At 40.9% G+C, this 17912-nt stretch overlaps 1 protein-coding gene across 4 annotated transcripts in view; it reads right to left on the reverse strand.

Annotated features, from left to right (window-relative positions):
* Positions 1–1661: 1661 nt before the first annotated feature.
* MID1 (midline 1) overlaps positions 1662–17912 on the reverse strand; it is a 305290-nt gene continuing 289039 nt past the window's right edge. For all 4 annotated transcript variants that reach the window (XM_016140155.2, XM_036226474.1, XM_016140153.2 and 1 more), the window contains exons 8-10: positions 12155–12316; positions 10827–11034; positions 1662–5666 (exon numbers count right to left, since the gene is read on the reverse strand). In XM_016140155.2, the coding sequence (XP_015995641.1) occupies positions 5318–5666; positions 10827–11034; positions 12155–12316 (719 nt within the window). In that variant the 3' untranslated portion in view covers positions 1662–5317. The remainder of the gene's footprint in view (positions 5667–10826; positions 11035–12154; positions 12317–17912) is intronic.

Raw genomic sequence — 17912 nt, forward strand, 5'->3', positions numbered from 1 at the left:
CTCAACCCCATCTTTATTTGACGTTCTTGAATGTGCATTGCACGGTAAGAACGATACTCACGGGAAAAGGATTTGGCAAGTTTTATGTCTCTCCCTTTTTTATGCTCCTACTATAATCAAAAGAAAATACCTTCTTCAACATATTTTCCTTCTATATTTTTAAAAATTAAAAGAAAAAGGTAGGCTACTCTCTGGAGTGTCTGACGTGCCCTTCAAGTTGACTTTGAAAAGTGATTAATTACAGCAGTGTCTGTTCAGTTTCAAAAGTTGAAATTAAATGAACTTCAAAACGCTTATGAAAGGAAATATATTTTACACACGTGTCACTTGGGAGAAGGACTGATTCAAGTCAAAATTGTGAAGGAGGTAAAGCTAATCATTAGAACGGGTACATCCTACTTTGTCCAATGAAAGAATCTTCTAGTAACCTTTGAGTGGCTCTGTCTTAAGCTCTCTATAACTAATTCTCCATGAGTTCCATGATTTCACAATTGACAGAATTCAAAGTTTAAAAGGACCCGAGAGCTCAGTGCGGCCCAGAGCCATGGATGGACATGGCTGAGTCCTGAGTGAGTGAGAGGATAGTTAGAGCATACCCTGAAGGCTTTGGGCCGCCAGTCCAGTACTGATTCTGCTACAGCAGGAGTCGGCAAATTATAGCGTGAGCCAAATGCAACCCCATGCATGTTTTTGCACATAAAGTTTCATTGGAACATAGCTGCACCCATTCATTTACATGCTCTGCGGCTGCTTTCTTTCCCTCTACAGTCCCAGAGTTGAGTAGTTGCCACAGAGACAGTAGGGCCTTCAAACCCTGATACTTACTATCCGACCTTTATAGAAAAGGTGCTGAGCCCTGTGACTACAGCATAGGCTGCACTTTAGAATCACTTCTAAAGAAAGCACAGGGTGCTGGGCCGCACTCTACACCTCGTCCCCAAACTTCCAGGATGGGCTCTAGGAATCACTGCGTTCCATCACGCTGCCTCGAAAGCAGACTCCCTTGAAAACACATTTCAGGCTCTAAGTGTGTTTTCACATGGGATATGGCACTGGATGAAGCCCTATAGAGCAGCGCTTCACAAACTTTTGCTGGCATCAAAATCCCGAGATTCTGACAAGCAGGCCCAGGGTAGAGCTATGTAAGTGGCATTTCCAACAAGCTCTCAGGTGCTCTGTAGACCCGTGAGCACACTCTGCATAGCACTGACTTAGACTGAAAGGGCTTCCCTTGCTAACAAGACAAAGTCAAGTCTTCTGAACCAAGGGCTGGGGTTGGGGGAGATTTTTGGACCAACTGCTGGGACTGTTCCAGACCACACTGTAAAGACCCTTGCTCCTCTGCTCAAATCATCCTTTTTCTCCCCTCCTACACCCCACTTGTGAGACTCAAAATCAAGCCATTCCTGTTCCAGGTCTCTACTCCCATATAGGCTTTCTTTTCTTGTGTTTTTAAAATCCCTGGGTACTATTTTGAGTCTTGTAACTGTATTTTGAATGGAGAGAGGAGGCATGGTGGACACAGGAAAATTTCAGGCATAAAGGAAAATGGATTATATGTTGCAAAGCAGTACAAAAGAACAGCAAAAGTTGGATAAATATTTGTGGAAATCATGAATGTGAAAACACACGATGATGAAAAGGCAAAGAGACAAGAGGGCCTCAGAACCACAAAAATGATTTTATTTTGAACCAGAAAGCAACAGCAATGGAGAGAACAGTCTGGGCTGAGCGAGGGCTTGGCAGCGTGACTCAAGTACCAGGGATTAAATTTGTCCAGGTGAAAGGAACAGCATAGAGAACCGACTTTTCATTTACAAACTCTGCAAATCACAACCAGATCTTCATGACACTTATCGGTGGACTCCCATTTACACTGGTTTGGATTGCTTTTCAGATTTCAGATTTTGTAATGATTGTGTAAATATTTTTAAAAGCGAAAAGCCACTGCAGTGAAGGTTTTGGTGTCCTGTTTTCTTTTTTCTTTTTTTTTGGTATGTCAGGCATTGACTCAATTACAGGAAAAGTAAGATATCTGTGAGAGTTTCGCTTTTAAATGCCCCCCTCCCCTCCTCCCACCAAAGAACAAGAATTTGTCTCTTATCTGCGGCACTACTGATATTTTGGGTCGGACAATTCTTTGTCACGGGGGACTGTGCTGTGTACTGTAGAATGTTGAGCAGCATCCCTGGTCTCTACCAGTTAGATGCCAGTAGCGCCCTCTCCCAAGCTGGGACAAACAAAAATGACTCCAGACATTGCCAAATCGCCCCCTCGTGGAGAAGCACTATTTAAAAAACATCCTCCTGCCCCCATTATTGTCTTTGTATTCTCTTTAACGTTCTATAAGGGTCGACCAGATAGATCAACTTCCTAACAGCAAAAGCACATGTGAGCACATATGCGTGTCTCTGCAGGCAATGCGAATGTGCCTGGAGCCAAAATGGGATTCCACGTTCACCGAAGGGCACTGGTTCAGTTCCTCAGGAAGTTTACGGTCAACATCAGTACCATAATAAAATGCCTGTTTGTCATCTGGCCTTTTCCTCTTCTCCAGCGGAAACCATCATCGCTATTTGCAGTCAGTTTTTGAAGTCATTTTCTTTTAAAGCTGTAATCTTCACCCAGGCTGATAATCATCATCCATTTAGATTCCTACTTGAATTATACGGCCAGCCACTTTTGACATTGGATCCGGGTTTCTTCATTCGAATCCACCAAGAAGACTGGTACCACGTTTCTGAGTTTTGTTATGAGGACTGGCTGCGTAATTTGCGAGGCCTAGTGCAAAACGAAAATGCAGGCCCTTTGTTCAAAAAGTATTAAGAATTTCAAGATGGCGACAGCGCTGTTCACACAACCGTATGTTGGACCTGTCGGCCTTGGTTGGCAATGCATCGATTTTGTTGTATTAATTTAATTGACACCACCACCTCTTCCTACCCTGTGAAGTAAGGACTTCAAAAACAAGATACTATGACCCCAATCCTTTTAAAGAATTAAACTGTAGCAAATGTATATAGCGATATATTTTTTAGACTTAAAAAAAAATCCACATGGAAATCTTTCCTACATCATTACAGTCATGAAAATAAACAATATGGTCTGTTACCATATACATATTTCTCGTAAATATGACAACATGGACATAGTGACTGCTACTATCCACAATGTTTTTTAAGTTAGCAAAGAGTGAGACTTCCATAACAAAATTATAACATAATCCCTCTTGTCCTTATAAAAATAATCAAAACATAACCTAAACAGCTTGCAGTGAAAATTTGAGTAGTAACTGCTTTATATTGAAAAACATTATACTCATGGAAATATTGTCCTTCTGATAAATGCTTTACATGAACATTATAAGGCAAACTAGCATTTATGGGTACCTGGAGACCATGGTTTAAAAAAACTCAGAAGCTGAGTTTTAGACCCTTTTATTTAAAACCTGTTAATGTACAAATCGCATTAAAATATTCGTTAACCAGCTACCAAAAACAGTATGTAAAAGTTACTGAGACAACCCTTTCAGTTTATTCAGGGAAGGCAAACACACAATTTTTATATTGAAAAAAAAATTAAGTTTCCAGAGAAGGTTTGTTTTCATTGAAGTGTCCGTCTTTTAAATGTGAAATTGTCCTAAGTAGCTATCAAAATATTCATCTGGGTATAAATAATATAGTAAATATATAGACTCTATCTGTTACGAAAAAAGTGAACATCTGTCAGCGAAGAGGACAGAAGCATTAGGAAGCCGCCCATGAAGTCCAGACGTGAAATCACACAACGTGATGCTGAAATAGCCGGTCCATGGACAGATTTTGGGGTAACAATTGGTTGATTTGGTTAAAACAAAATCACTTAAAATAATGCCTAAATCTACCAGTCTTTTCAGTCTAAATAGCCGACCCTGTGGCCCAGATAAGTATCGTAGCAAATGAAATGATTTGTAGCTGTCATGCCCTTTGTCAAGGCAGAACCGATGCTAGATTCCTGGCCCAAGGACTGCTTGAGAAAGCCTACTTCATGGACCATTCTGACGTCTCAGATCAGCATGCAAAGAATCTCATCCGATATTCTATTAGCAGGTTCTTTTGACAGGTTCCAGCGTGGAATAGAGTTTTTTTTTTTTTTTTTGTCTTACAACTCTATGGTAAACTATACTAGAATATACAGAGGGATTTCTACATCCTTCAAGATGTTTAATAAAAAGTCTGTTTATAACAACTTTTGAGGCACGTATACTAGTGAACGGTACTTTATGCAACATCCCTTGTCATTACCAACTTATAAATATTGTTTTTTTGGGTGACTTATATTTGGACGTGGTAGTGGTGGTCAAGGCCATGTGTTGATGTCCTGGAGAGCAAAATCAATCCACAGTGGTGCTTCTATTTGTGACAGAAAATGTTTATTTCCTCAGTCCACGTGACAAGAGAAAAATGATTTGGGTGGGTGGGTGGGTGGGGGGAAGAGAACAGCTATTAAATATAGTCAAGAAATTTCACAGGCCTAAAGAAACTACTAAAAGGAAGCATGAAATGGATTTCTATCATGAAATAGAATCCTACTCCTGATAAAACACAAATCCGCTTGAAATTTGGAATAATCAGTAGGATTCAAAGTGACTGTTTTCAACTGTAATCTCCTTTTCCCAGAGAATGTTCTCCCAGAATCCTTAATCCTGGAAAAAGCAGGGCAGAATATGGCCAAAGGTTTCAGAACGTTTCTTTCCAACATTATTCTATCAACCATCACAGGGTAATTAAAGATTTAGCTAAGGCAGATTCCAAACTCCAAAATCAATTCTTTCCACTCTCTCTTCGCTCTCCATTTTAGCTGATCCAATAAAAGCCTGTGGACATCACAGTTAAAACACCTGAAAACAAAGCAGAGTAAGAAAGCCCACTTACTTCCCTATGTTTTATTTTTAAAGTAGTTGCATATTCTGTTTGCGCTGTTATAGACTGTGATGAAATAAAGTTTGTAAAAAGCTGATAAATGTATGGGCCTCTTTTTGTGCAAAACCGAAGAATTCCTAAGAGTTGTAATCCTGGTTATGTTTCTTTTATAAATAATCTATAAATTTTCCTGTAAATACAAAAAAAATTGAAGAAATTATTAAAGCCTGTACTTGATACAAAACACAGTAAAAGGGAGAGCGGGGAATCACCTGTTTCGAGTCCTATCTTAGCTGAGATCTGGACACCTTTTGGAGAGATTTAATCACACTCTGGAAGCTTGTGCTTTCCGTCCCCTAAAATGATGGCCACGACCCTTTCTATTCCCTAGAAAGCAGTTCCATGTGGTTAGGTTTTCACGGCAGCTGTTCCGTGCAGTCCAGGTGGTCTGGGATGGGCAGACCGGTTATAATGGTCAAACATTTGTTCCACACGGTGAAGGTGGGGCACACGGGCTGCGAGAACGTGATGTCGAAGGTGTAGAGGTGGATGGAGTTCAAAGCATCGTAGAAAGCGACGGAGCCGTTATCATAGTCCAGCAGGATGCCGACGCGCCGAAGGTGGGGGGCCGGCTCGATGGGGATTTCCTTGCTGTTGTGTCTCACCACCCAGTTATTGTGACAGCGGCACAGCGCCCAGGAAGCAGAGTTCTTCCCGATCCACTCGTGCTTTGGGGCTGATTTGTACGCAAGGCCAATGGCGTACCTGCAGAAAGCAAAGCACGGTGACGAAAACAATGAACATGTTGCATATGTACGTGAAACCCTTTCTCTGGTCCTCAGGGGTCATGAGAACATGATCCCCTGTTGTCCCTGTTCATTCTCCTTCAGTGACAGCTTGGCAAGAGCCCTGACACGTGTATTCCTCATCTTCTTCCCTCCCAAACATACAGCGGGCGGAAAGGGGCCCTTGTGTTCACCCGCATTCCTGTTTTCAGCTCAGACATCACAAGAGGATTCGAACTTTGCGTTTCGCTGCCTTTCTTTCTACCCCTCACAAAGACCCACACGATGAATTCTCTAGGCCTAGGCCAGTGCTGCCCAATAGAACTTCCTGTGATGCTCTTCTCTGTTCAATACGGGAGCCACGAGCCACGTGCGGCCACTAGGCACCTGAACTGTGGCTGCCGAGAATGAGAAACTGAATTTTAAATTGACCTAATTTTAATGAATTCAAGTATTTAAAGAGCTGCACGGGGCCCATGTCTATATGAACAGCATCACCCTAGACCTCTCCTTTGGACTTCCTTTGATTTTTTTTTTAACGGATGCCACATCTGTCATTTTCCACAACTTCAACTGTACTTTGCAAAAGGCAAGCATGGAGAATAACTTTCATTTATGACAATAAGTTCCTTGCCATCCCCCGGCCTGAGTTTTCTCATCTGTAGCACAGGGACGATGATAGTCTCCATCTCTGAGGGTTATTTTGAGGAGTAAAAGAAAGAATACATGTAAAGTCCTGGGCACGAGAGCTGGCACGGAATATTCAGTACCTGTTATTTTATTATTTTTGCCCAATGACACATTACTAATAAATAAGAGAATCAAAATTCAAACCTAGGATGATTCCAAAGGCCACAAGCAACACCCTCTAATGCTTCCCCTCACCAGAAATTGTGTAATTTATCACTGCCAAGACTCCTTCTGGATTATATTTCCTACTACGCTTTTAAAAATTCTCAATGTCTTTGAGCAGATGGATATCCTGGTTATTCTAAATGTTCTCTCAGGGCTCAAAAAAATGTTAAGAATTCTTTACAGTGTTCTAAGCTTCTTAATCTCTTTTTACCTCACTGAGGTATGCCTCCATAATATTTGTAGTATTTCACATTTATTCAGATAAGCAAAACCCATTCTTTTTAATAAATAGCAAACAATTCGGAGTTCACCTTTTAATATGTTATGGCATAAACCAGTCAAACTAGATATTGACATATGGTACCTTACTCAATGCAGAGATAAAAACTTCATTGTTCTTTGATAAAATGACATTCTTTTAAAAAGTCACGTGCTGGGTTTTTAATATAATCACGTTAAGAGTGGTATGTTAAAAAAAATGAATATAACAGGCCATCACTGAATTAAAAAAAAAGAATGGAATTGGTAATCCATTAAGCTCAGTGTGCCAACCTCTCTGCCATCAATTCGACCTCCTCTCTTCCCTCTCATAAATCCTGCCCTAGATCACAAAGAGAATCCAGGGCTGCATTTTCCAGAATCTTCTTTCCAGTAGGACTCTGGTTCAGCTTCTGCCATTGTGAAGCCCTTGCACAAGATCTAGAAATTCTAAGGGGAAGGGAAACACTCTTTTCCAGTTAGCAGACAGCAGAGGTGAGGCTTGCGGAAGCTTCTGAGTGAGCTGCTAGGCACAGTGGCCTCTGGGCTGTGGGTATCCAGCACCCATCGCTCGTGCAGGCTTCATGGACTAGAGCAACAGGCTCCCTGATTTGTGCCCCCAGCCCTTCCTGGGCTCCGGTAAGGCTCTGGTTCTCCTCATCCTTGGAGTACCTAGAATAGCTTCTGTTTTAAAGCCAAACCCTAACTGAGACACTTTGGAAAGGGTTTTATTTTTCCTTTTTTTTTTTGCGATTTTAAGTATCTTCCCCACAGACCATCTCTGTGGCTTGATAGACATCATTTCCATTTTTCAGACAATTTGGAACCTGCATTTGCACCATAAAATAGCTATACGTCTGTATTGTTTCCTTCTTGTTGCTGCGCATCATTTTTATGAAAGAATTTTATTTCTCATTTGAACCTTAACTGAAACCCCTACGAAGCAGCTGCTGCAGATATGACTGACTTCATTCAGCAAATGGGAAAACACAGAGAAGGTTAAAATTAGGAGCAAAATCCAGGATCTTGCCCCTTTCCCCTTGACTTCTGCCCTAGTGATCTTTGGGAGAACTCGTGTTTAGTTAACACCATTTCATAAAATACCCAGTGCACATTAAAAGCATTAGAGAGTAAGAAAATAACTAAGTGTATAGTCCATTAAGCAAAAGAAAATACCATTATATTATCATCAATCTGTAAAACTATGCACATATTTCTATTGAACTCGAAAGGTGCAGGCAGAAGGTAATGTTGCATTAAGTTGCAATGAGACTCAGAGAATTAAAAAAGTATAAAAATGATGTTTCTCAGAACAACGTTAACCTGCCCTATTGTATGCATCATATCATACATGTTCAAGTCAAGGCTATATTTCACAAGAAAATATATGTTATCATTAGCTATTGCAGATCAAGGCGTCACAGGCTTTTGACCACAGGGGTCACCCCTTCCTCGGTAACACCTCCCAGGAAATGTTAAAGTACGTTCTACATGAGAATTTTTTCTGAAATTGACACAATCAGGTTTCTAAAAAGCCAAAGTGTGGCAATTAATTTTTAAATTATTCTCCCCCCACCCCATGAGTTGGTTTTGACATCTGGAGGGTATTTTCAAGGTAATGCTGATCTGTGTTTATATAACAGAGGTAGCCTGGTAGAATTTCCTGTTCCATTCATCAATGGGAATGAGATCATAATGATCAGGTATCATTTATCATAAATAATTATTAATGGGGTTGTAATTATTTAGACACTGGATTGCATCCCAGATTAATACAGCACGTTAATTAACTAGAAATGTTTGTTCTTTTGCACCTGTAAAAATTCATTGTATTTTCCTTTGGGCTTTTATCTTGCCTCAGTGTAGTTAAAAACTGTAAATACCAGTCTGGCCCAGAGCTGAGTGGGGAGGAAGGATTTGTTCTCCATCCTCTGGCGGGACGTTGGAACAGAAAAAGGTTCTGGGCAAAGAGAATTGTGAGGATCACAATAGAACAAAGCCTACTTGGTTGGCTAATATAGATACCACTGTTGGGAAAATGAGACAGCCAAGCTTGTGATTTCACTTCAGATTTCAGTTGATTTGTACCAACCAATACTACAAAGGACTTAGATGCAATGCATTATTTACATAAAATTGAATTGAAAGGTTTTTTAATAAATAAAAAGTGTTTCCGTATCCTTATGTCAAAGATAACACTGTTATCATACCTGTCATTTTCAAATCATGCAGTTTTAAAGTTTTTTTAAAGCAAGGATTAAGCTATTAGCCACTAAGTACATCACTGTAAGACCTAAAGAATAACTAGAAAGTTCTGAAAATAGAGCATACAGGTTAAGAGCCTGGATCAACAAACTATAACGAAATCTAGCCCTCTGCTCATTTTTATAAATGAAGTTTCACAGATGCACAGCCATACCCACTCATGGATGTATGGTCTATAGCTGTTTTCTCATTACAAGTAGAGCTGAGTAGTTGCAATGAAAATCGCCTGACCTGCAAAAGCAGAAATATTGGCTCTCTGGCCGTGTGCAGACAAGGTTTGTAGACTCTTGGGTAAAAGCTTGCACCCTGATTGCAGACCTCCTAACTATGCTACCTATAAACTTTGTGACCTTGTGCCCTTGGGTGTGCGCTCCAGTCCTCCCACCTGTAAAATGGGATACTCGCACCTCCCTCTACAGGGTTCTCAGGATGAATAAATGAGTTAACATTTGTAAAATGCTCAGACCAGTGCCTGGCACATGGTTGTGGCTAAATGAAGGCTGGTTAAAGAAAAACAAAATAGCTCCCATTTTGAACAACAGCAAGCAGATATTTGTGATACAGCCAGCCAGAGTAAGGGGTGCACCCTGTGGCTGTGGAACAGACAAAGTCAGCTTTGTGAGGTTAACTTGGCGAGGTAAACTTAATCCCAATGTAGAATGCACCCTGACCTTTGCCCTTAGGCTTAGAGAACCCGCTGGGCTAAAGTCACTGGACTGGATCTACCAGACCTTTTGAAATGATTCTCATTCTGTGATCACTGCTTCACTTTAGCCCTTAGCTCTCAGGCATTTGTACCAAATGGCCCAGTCTAGAATCACAAAACATACAAGGTAACAGAAATTAATTTTTTTAAATGATGAAGAGTACTGTTTTAGAGTAGATATTGGCAAACTTTTTCTGCAAAGGGCCAGAGAATTAATACCTTGGCTTTGTGGACCATTGGATTCCATCTTAACTGCTCAGCTGTGCAGCTCAAAGGTATATCGACAATATGGAAAAGAGTGGGCATCACTGTATTCCCATAAACCTTTATTTACAAAAAGTAGGCAGCCAGCCAGGTTTGGCCCAAGCACTGTAGTCCGCTGACTCATGTTTTAAGACATGAAAGAGCAGCGTTTGCACACTAGCTCTCCCAGGGACCAGGACTCGAACATCTTAGCTGCAATTCTGGCCATAAATAAAAAGTGGATGGACTTAAAACAAGTTATTTTTCTTACTGGTGGAGTGCTAGATTAGATAATTGCTTGGTGAATAAACATTCACTCCTTCCTTTCACCTCCATGAGAAGAATATACTTCCTTGCGCCACTGCCTTTGGGCTCGGCCATGTGACCGGCCAATGAGAAGTGAGGAGACATGATGCAAGCAGAAGCTGGAAGCGTGCTTGCATAGTTGTGCTTGCACTCTTGGGCTTCTTGAGAAGGACAAGGCCTGGGTAGCCCACATGTCCAAAGAGGATGAAGAGACATACAGAATAGTCCTAGATCCAACCTACGGCTTAAAGCAAAGCCTACTAGAGATTAGCCTTGATCAGCTGACTCGCAGATGTGGGTGTTAGTGTCCAATAATAAATGACTGTTGTTTGAGGCCACTGAGCTTTGAGGTGTTTGTTATGCAGCATTACTGTAGCAACAGCTGACTGATAACGTTTTTCTGTCTACTATTCTTCAAGATGGATCCTGGTATGGGTTGATGCTCTGACAAAGTACAGAAACAGATGTGCCTTTTTATGACTGGGGACAATAGACAGAATTGCCTACCATGTGCTTCCACTTATGACCACTTCCCAGTAATGGCGGCCACTATCAATGAACACGTTTCCAGCTACGCCGTAGCTCCCTTGGCTGGTGAAGCGTTCAGGTGTGTGACTCTTCTTGGATGATGACTCGTCACGTTCTACTGTCAAGTTATCATGGGACACCTTTAGCTTTCGATGTGCAGATTTGGGGTCCAGTTTAAAAGGTTGGCCTGGAAACAAGTTTATAAAACAAAAAAGGGAAGAGAAAAAGGACTGTTTATTTTAACATGAAAAACGACATATTTTCAGAATCAGATTTTCGAAAGTCATGACATGTCTCAAAGATATATTCTACAGAACTAACCCCAGTGTATGTATTTATTCATTTTTTTTCCTACTTAATCTCTAAAAATGTTTCCTTCTTTACCAGCAGAAACATCGAGAGGAGAAATTAGCTTAATAGTTAAAAGCCTGTGTCTTAAACACATATATTAGAAGTCGAACAGAGTTATTTGAAATCAAGGATTTGGGTTAAATGAGAGTCCTTCTGAAAAACAGTAAATTGTTCCTGTCGACCGGCCAGCAACCCTATAACAAGGCACTACATCAACACACTCCAATTTGCTTTTTCTTGGGAGGTCTTATGCAAAGAAATACCATGTTAGATAACATATTTCTAGATCAAAAAGATATAAAAAGAGGATAAAACAAAACACATGTGGGCAGAGACAGAGAGAGAGAGATGACAATGTTATAAGACGTTTGTGTAAGCCAGATCATTCTTTGTTGTGGGGGTATCCTGTGTATTATGGGATGCTTCCCATCATCCTTGGCCTCCACCCACTAGCTGCCAGTAGCTTCCACCTCAGTTGTGACAACCAAAAACTGTCTCTAGATACTGCTAAATGTCCCCTGAGGGCGGGGGGAGGAGAAGAATCATCCCCAACCGAGAACCACAGACCTAGTAAAATAAAGAACCGACAAAAGTTATTAATTTGCTAATCTCTTACAGAAAACAATATTATCTGCCATTTACAGAGCCTCAACTATGCGTCAGACTTCCTATACATGTTCTAACTCTCACAAGAACCCTTCTAGGATTTTTATTTTAAAACTGAGAAGGCTGAAGCGCAGAGAGATTCACGGTCTCAGAGTCGTTAAAGGGTAGAGTCAGTTTTGGAAGACAGCAATAGCGGATGCAAAATCCACTACTCCTCACTGGTTCTGTACTTGCTTGTTTGCGGCTGTCAGCGATGCCTGAGACAGAGGAAAGAAGAAGGAAGGGGGACAGAGGTAGCCAGAAGGAGAGCAGATGAGAGATGACAGCTCTGCTGAGCTCCCGGCACTTACTGTTTGTCTTCAACTTCCCGGGCTCGCTGCTGCGGCTGCCCGCCTGGTTGATGGCCTTGACCACGAAGATGTACTTGGTGCCACTCTGCAGACCGTGCACGGTGTAGTGGTTCTGTTTGATGTTGGGCACGATCATCCAGCTATCGGCCGAGTTACACAGACCTGCGAGGCAAACCAGACAAGGTGCCGTTCTTTGGCGCAAGCAAGGGGCAACGCCGGCATAATTTTAGGTTATTTCAACCATAATAAGTAGAGTTCTTTGTCATTTCTTAGGGACATAGCCAATAAACTTGAATGCTCAGTGTCTTGCCTCCAGAAGGAGGTCAACCTGTATTTATTATTATATTTTCCTGTTGTGCGCTCTACGTGGAAAAACCACTTACGATGATTATCCTGCAAATTCTATTCAGTATGAATAGGAGCAGTAAAAGGAGTTCTGTTCAGGATCTTACGCTTGGGTTATGCGCATGATGTGGTATTAGGTGCTGCAGGGGATGAGAAGAAAGCAGCAAGTAACCACTGATTCCTCCCCCTACACCCCTACCCTCATTCTCATCATGGTGACCATTAAATTTTTCGATCTTATCAATTCTGAGATTCACGGAAGGTGAGAAAAAACTCTAGTCATATATGAGGAGTTGACTTAACTAATATAGACATAGCGGATTGCATCGTTGCTTCTAATTCCTCGCCCCGCCCCTGGACCAGGTCTAAGTGACTTGGCAGTTGCTCTCTTGAAAGAGATGGAACAAATGCCCTTATTGCATGGCTTTGGATGGTCACGTGACTTGCTCTGGCCAACAGAATGAGGTCGAAATGGCGGTGTGGCAGTTGCAAGAGCAGGCATTACAAGGCCTTGAGAGTGTCGGCTGCCCTCTTGTGCCTCTGCCATTGCCGTTGGGAGAACATTCCCCTGATAGTCTTGCTCATACCGATAGGTCAAGAGATGCAGGGAATAGCTCTACCGTCCAGCCAATGCAGGAGTAAGGCCAGCAGAGACTGGCTGACTCCAAGCCAACTTCTGACAGAGGAGCTAAGAAAATGATCCTCGGTGTTGTTTGTGATCCAGCATTAGTGTGGCCTTAGTTAACTGATTCAAGAGGCATGTTCCTAGGAGAACCCTGGGACAGTGGCACCTGTGGGCAGCTCGGGGCCCAGCGTGGGTCTTAGAAAAGCATCAGTAGGGATTTTGACCAGCTGCATCCCTAGCATGGCTGATTTCAGAGTTGAGTGGGGCTGCTAGTTTGGCTGCATTCTGCAGGATGTGGGTTGGGGAGCAGGCTGAGAATTGACGATGCTTGGAAGAACGTGCAGGAAGCCTGTCTTGTTTTGCAGCTGGCTGATGCTGAAAACATCTCTCTGGTATGGGGCCCGACTCTCCTCTCTCCTCTTCCCACCCATCAATCTCCACTCTAATAGAACTTCTTCCTGGCTCCCTGGTGACTGGGCTGTCATGAAGTTTCCTGACTCTGGTAAATTTCCTTCACTGGTTCTTGGTAGAGGCTGGGCCCTCCACTTCCTGAGGGCAGCTAAAACTCACTTCCTCTTCCTTCCCTTTCAGGGGATTTGCAAGTCAAAGGGTTAGTTCTTTTGATCTTGAGGCAACTTATACCTTACCATACTCTCAAGAAGCAGTCTCTTATTCTTTCTTTGGCCTCACCTCTTTGAGAATCTAATAAAACATTTCTGTAGAAAGAAGTTCACATATACACATATCCATACCAGGCCACAGATATTTGCATAGAATTTCAAGGTGTTCATACCCCATGAAGTCTCTCTTTGAAACCTACTAAATACTTGGTCCAACTTTCGAGTTAAATATTATTTATAGCAGTCTCACAGTTGAGAAGAACCTAAAAAGTATTTTGTGAATTGTGAAAATTTACCTCTTATGATTCGTATCTTGACTGCACAGTATTTTCAGACACACCTCTGTGAGTCTTTAAAATATATCTGTATATATTTGGCTTCGTGAATTGTCTATCATCTATTCACATTTCCACCTGGGAACATTTTCACCCAGGAGGACTGCCAGATTTGACAAAGCCAGCACTAAGGAAGGAAATAATGTGAGACTCACAGAAAAGATTGTGTGTGTGTTCATGTCTGGAGATATAGTACAGCAATTAAGGCACCATCCGCCTCCCAACCTCACCCCCAATTTCCCCAGCTCTATGTTTTCCTACAAACTCTCACCTGTGTCAGACCGAGGAGAACATCCACAAATAGTTTAGTAACATGGGACTCCCCCTACTACATTTCACTTGTGATAATTTCTCACCTTCCCTTCTCCTAGAACATAGCTGTGATAAACTCAATGCTTCTAGATAGTGCCACAGCCAAACAGCAGATTTCGATGCAAACCAAAGGGTCATTTTGAACTCTGGGCCTCAAGAATCCTGTAACTCCCTTTAGATATTTAATAATATTACAATAGTAATAAAACAAAAACAATGAGCTTTTCTAGTGCCTAGGATAATCCACTCATATTCTTAGACCTTCTTTGTCCACAGCAGTCAGGCATGAATGAAAACAACAGCAGCATTCAGTAGAATCAATGAGAATCCTATCGATGTCACTGTGTTTACACTGTTCCTGTTTAATTGCATATGTTACAGTAAAATGACTATTCTGGTCAAAGAAAGCAAATGTAAAAATGTTTCAATTAACTTTACATCACTGTACAACCCAAAAGCTAGGTTTAATATGGTGGGGAATGCTTTCAGAAACATCATAAAGCAGATGTCTGGAATTGCTGCAAACTACAACTTGGCCTACGATCCAGTCCTAACCCCACAAAAAAGACTTAATGTTACAGGAACTTTTTCCAAACAAAAAAGGGACCCTGACTATCCTGATTATTTTGAAGAGGTCACTAATTTTTTCCTTGAATATTAAAAGAACAAAACGTTTATGAAGTAGTATAATTTGACTGGATAGCTTTATACGGGGACAATCTATTTCCATGAATACGAATAACAATTACTATTTAGGTTTAACTTTATATTATTACTATTGCCAGGATAACAATTGAGAAGTTGATTAAAAATGCCAAGAAAGCAACATCGACCTTTTTCTTTTGGGGGCTGGAGTAAGTGGGGTGCCTTGGAGTGCACCATTATTGCGTTGCTAGTGTTGGTCTCATGCCAATACCACTTAACTTCTTGCATATGGCGCCAAGTACAGACTTTTCTGCCTCGATATCCCACTGTGTCAGGACTATTGACCAGGTTTTATTCATCTCTTTATGAAACACCCACTAACTATCTTGACTGAACTTCACTTTTCTCCAAATTAATTTTCAATCATCTTTAAGGGTAGTCCAACATTCACCTTCTCCAACCCAGCTCAAAGTATTAAAATGACAATGGAACTTGGAAGATAATTAGACCATAATGAAACTTAGTTGAGGTTTTTAATTTTGTATAGTTTTTTTTTTCTCATTCACGATGGGTCAGAAGCACTTCCCTACATAGTGCCATCAGGATTACAAGATCCTAATTACATTTGGGATTACAGTCTTGTATAACAACTGTCATCTTGCCGTAAAACATTATGTATGAAACATTATGCAATATGGACACCCTTCCAAGAGGCTGCACACTAGCTTCTAACGTCCTTCGTCTAACAGATTGGAGAGATCAACAGTGAATATTCTTTTCCTTCTTCTCTGTAAAGAGTATATGTTTAATACCTTTCATGAATGTTTTCAGAATGACTAAATAAATTAAATACAGATAACTTCTTTGCCATGAAGGCTTGAAGAAATGAAATCTTTTGACTTTTACTACTAATAAAAATAAGCTGCTGGGAAAAGTCCCCAATTTAAGATTTTAAATGATGCATTAAAAGTAGTTTTGGAAAAAAAGAGAAAACACTGTAAAATTAAATACAGATCTATTTGTTAATAAGTAATTCATTAACATCTGTAATCATGAGTCTATTAATAAAAATGGAAAATAACAAATTTGTAATGTCATTAATTTTGCATATGAATGTATGAATTTGATTAGTGGGAACCTTTTTACAAGATTACAAAGCTCCATAGATATTATGTAATTCTCCTTCACTAAAGTCAGTTGAGGGCAATTAATTAGAATTTATTATGACAAGTGAAGGAACCGTGAACTAGAGACAGCAGAAGATTTTCTAGTGGCATAAGGACTGAGCCAGTGTTTGAGCATTACATCTTCTAATTTGCCGTAGAGTTTTACTACTAGATCTTATCATTCAATATAAGATCTGCAAAGGATATTCCTCCAAATGGTGGGACAGATGGACAAACAACATTCGAGGAAGCCTTTCTCATGAAGATTGTGTAAAATGCTATGTAGATGATCCTGGCAAATTCCATGATTGACCTTTATGCCAAAAAATATCAGCCTTTAGAAAATGCCGCGATGGGTGAGTACAGTCAATATTTTTGTAGGAGTAATAATTTTAAATATCCATGTTCTACCACTGTGGCAATCACAAAGCTAAGGCCTTAAATGTGAGGTTAAAACATTACCTCTTCTTACAGATGAGAAAACAGATTCGGGCGATGTTAAAAAATTTGCCCCAAGTTTATAGAGCTAGTGAGGTCCAAAGTTGGGATTCAAATTCAGGTCTCCCTCAGTGGCTACAAATTTGTATGATATTTAAGAAAAAAACACTTAGAAAATGCTTGCATTTCAGTTATCATTTTCCTCTAAATTCTTTGTTGTAACTTGATCCTGTAGGCATCAGGTCATTATTACACTGGTTTGATGGACATTAAAGAAATGAACAAATCCCAGTATTAGCAGGCCGATGAGAGCACTCCAGTTAGATGAGCACCTGTAGTTTCACTGTTTCCCATCTGTCCTGAGAGAACAGCCTTTCTGGTATCTGTGCATTAAATAAAGCAGATCCATAATCTTTATTAAGCCTTTTGCACTTATTTTTCTTGTAGCAACTGTTTTCTGAGAACAAAATACCTTGTCTGGAATCGCCCAGTATAAAGCTCTGAGCTCATGATGCCCAGTGGTGAGGCTATTGTTAGATTGCTGTAGGCACGGCCTTTTCTCATTTATTCCATTTATGCATCTTGTTTTGGTATTATTTTCCATGCCAACAGCATGGACATCAAGTTAGTTACATTTAGCCACTTGAGAAACTCTAAGTTTTAAGCAACAGATACCTTCCTTTAGATTTGGGGATGGAGTGAAAAACTGGTATTGAGTTAGGGTTCTAGGGTAGATGGCCTTCTGGCTCCACTTCCTTACCCCTCCCTGTATCCACTCCCTCTGCCATGTAATCTTGTAGGCTCTCTCATTCTGACTCTGGGCTTCCCCACAGGGGTTGCTTGGCCAACAGCATGTCAGCTAACATGTACACATGATGCTTGAGCTACTGCAGGAGAGAGCTATACAGTAGTTGGGTGGCCCCAACTGTCAGCCTGATGTGTGGGGGAGCCTAACCAAGATCTGCAGGAACCCCCAGCTGAACCCCAGCTGGTTCCAGATGCACAAGTCATAAATGTTTATTGTTCTGTGGTACTTAGGTTCTGCAGTTGTTTAGCAAAAGTCAACTGATACAAGGCCCATCAGTCCAGGTCCCAATGCCATGATAATTTAACTCAAGAAATTTTAGGAGAGACATAACCATATGTGGTGGACACACACTTGGGTGGCCCCTATGATTTCCACTCCACACTATTCATAACTTAGTGTAATCCTCTCTCCTTGAGTGTGTAGACAGGACCTGTGACCTGCTTCCAATGAATGGAATATGGGAA

The sequence above is a fragment of the Rousettus aegyptiacus genome, unplaced genomic scaffold, assembly GCF_014176215.1.
Source record: "Rousettus aegyptiacus isolate mRouAeg1 unplaced genomic scaffold, mRouAeg1.p scaffold_m13_p_9, whole genome shotgun sequence".
NCBI lineage: Eukaryota > Metazoa > Chordata > Mammalia > Chiroptera > Pteropodidae > Rousettus > Rousettus aegyptiacus.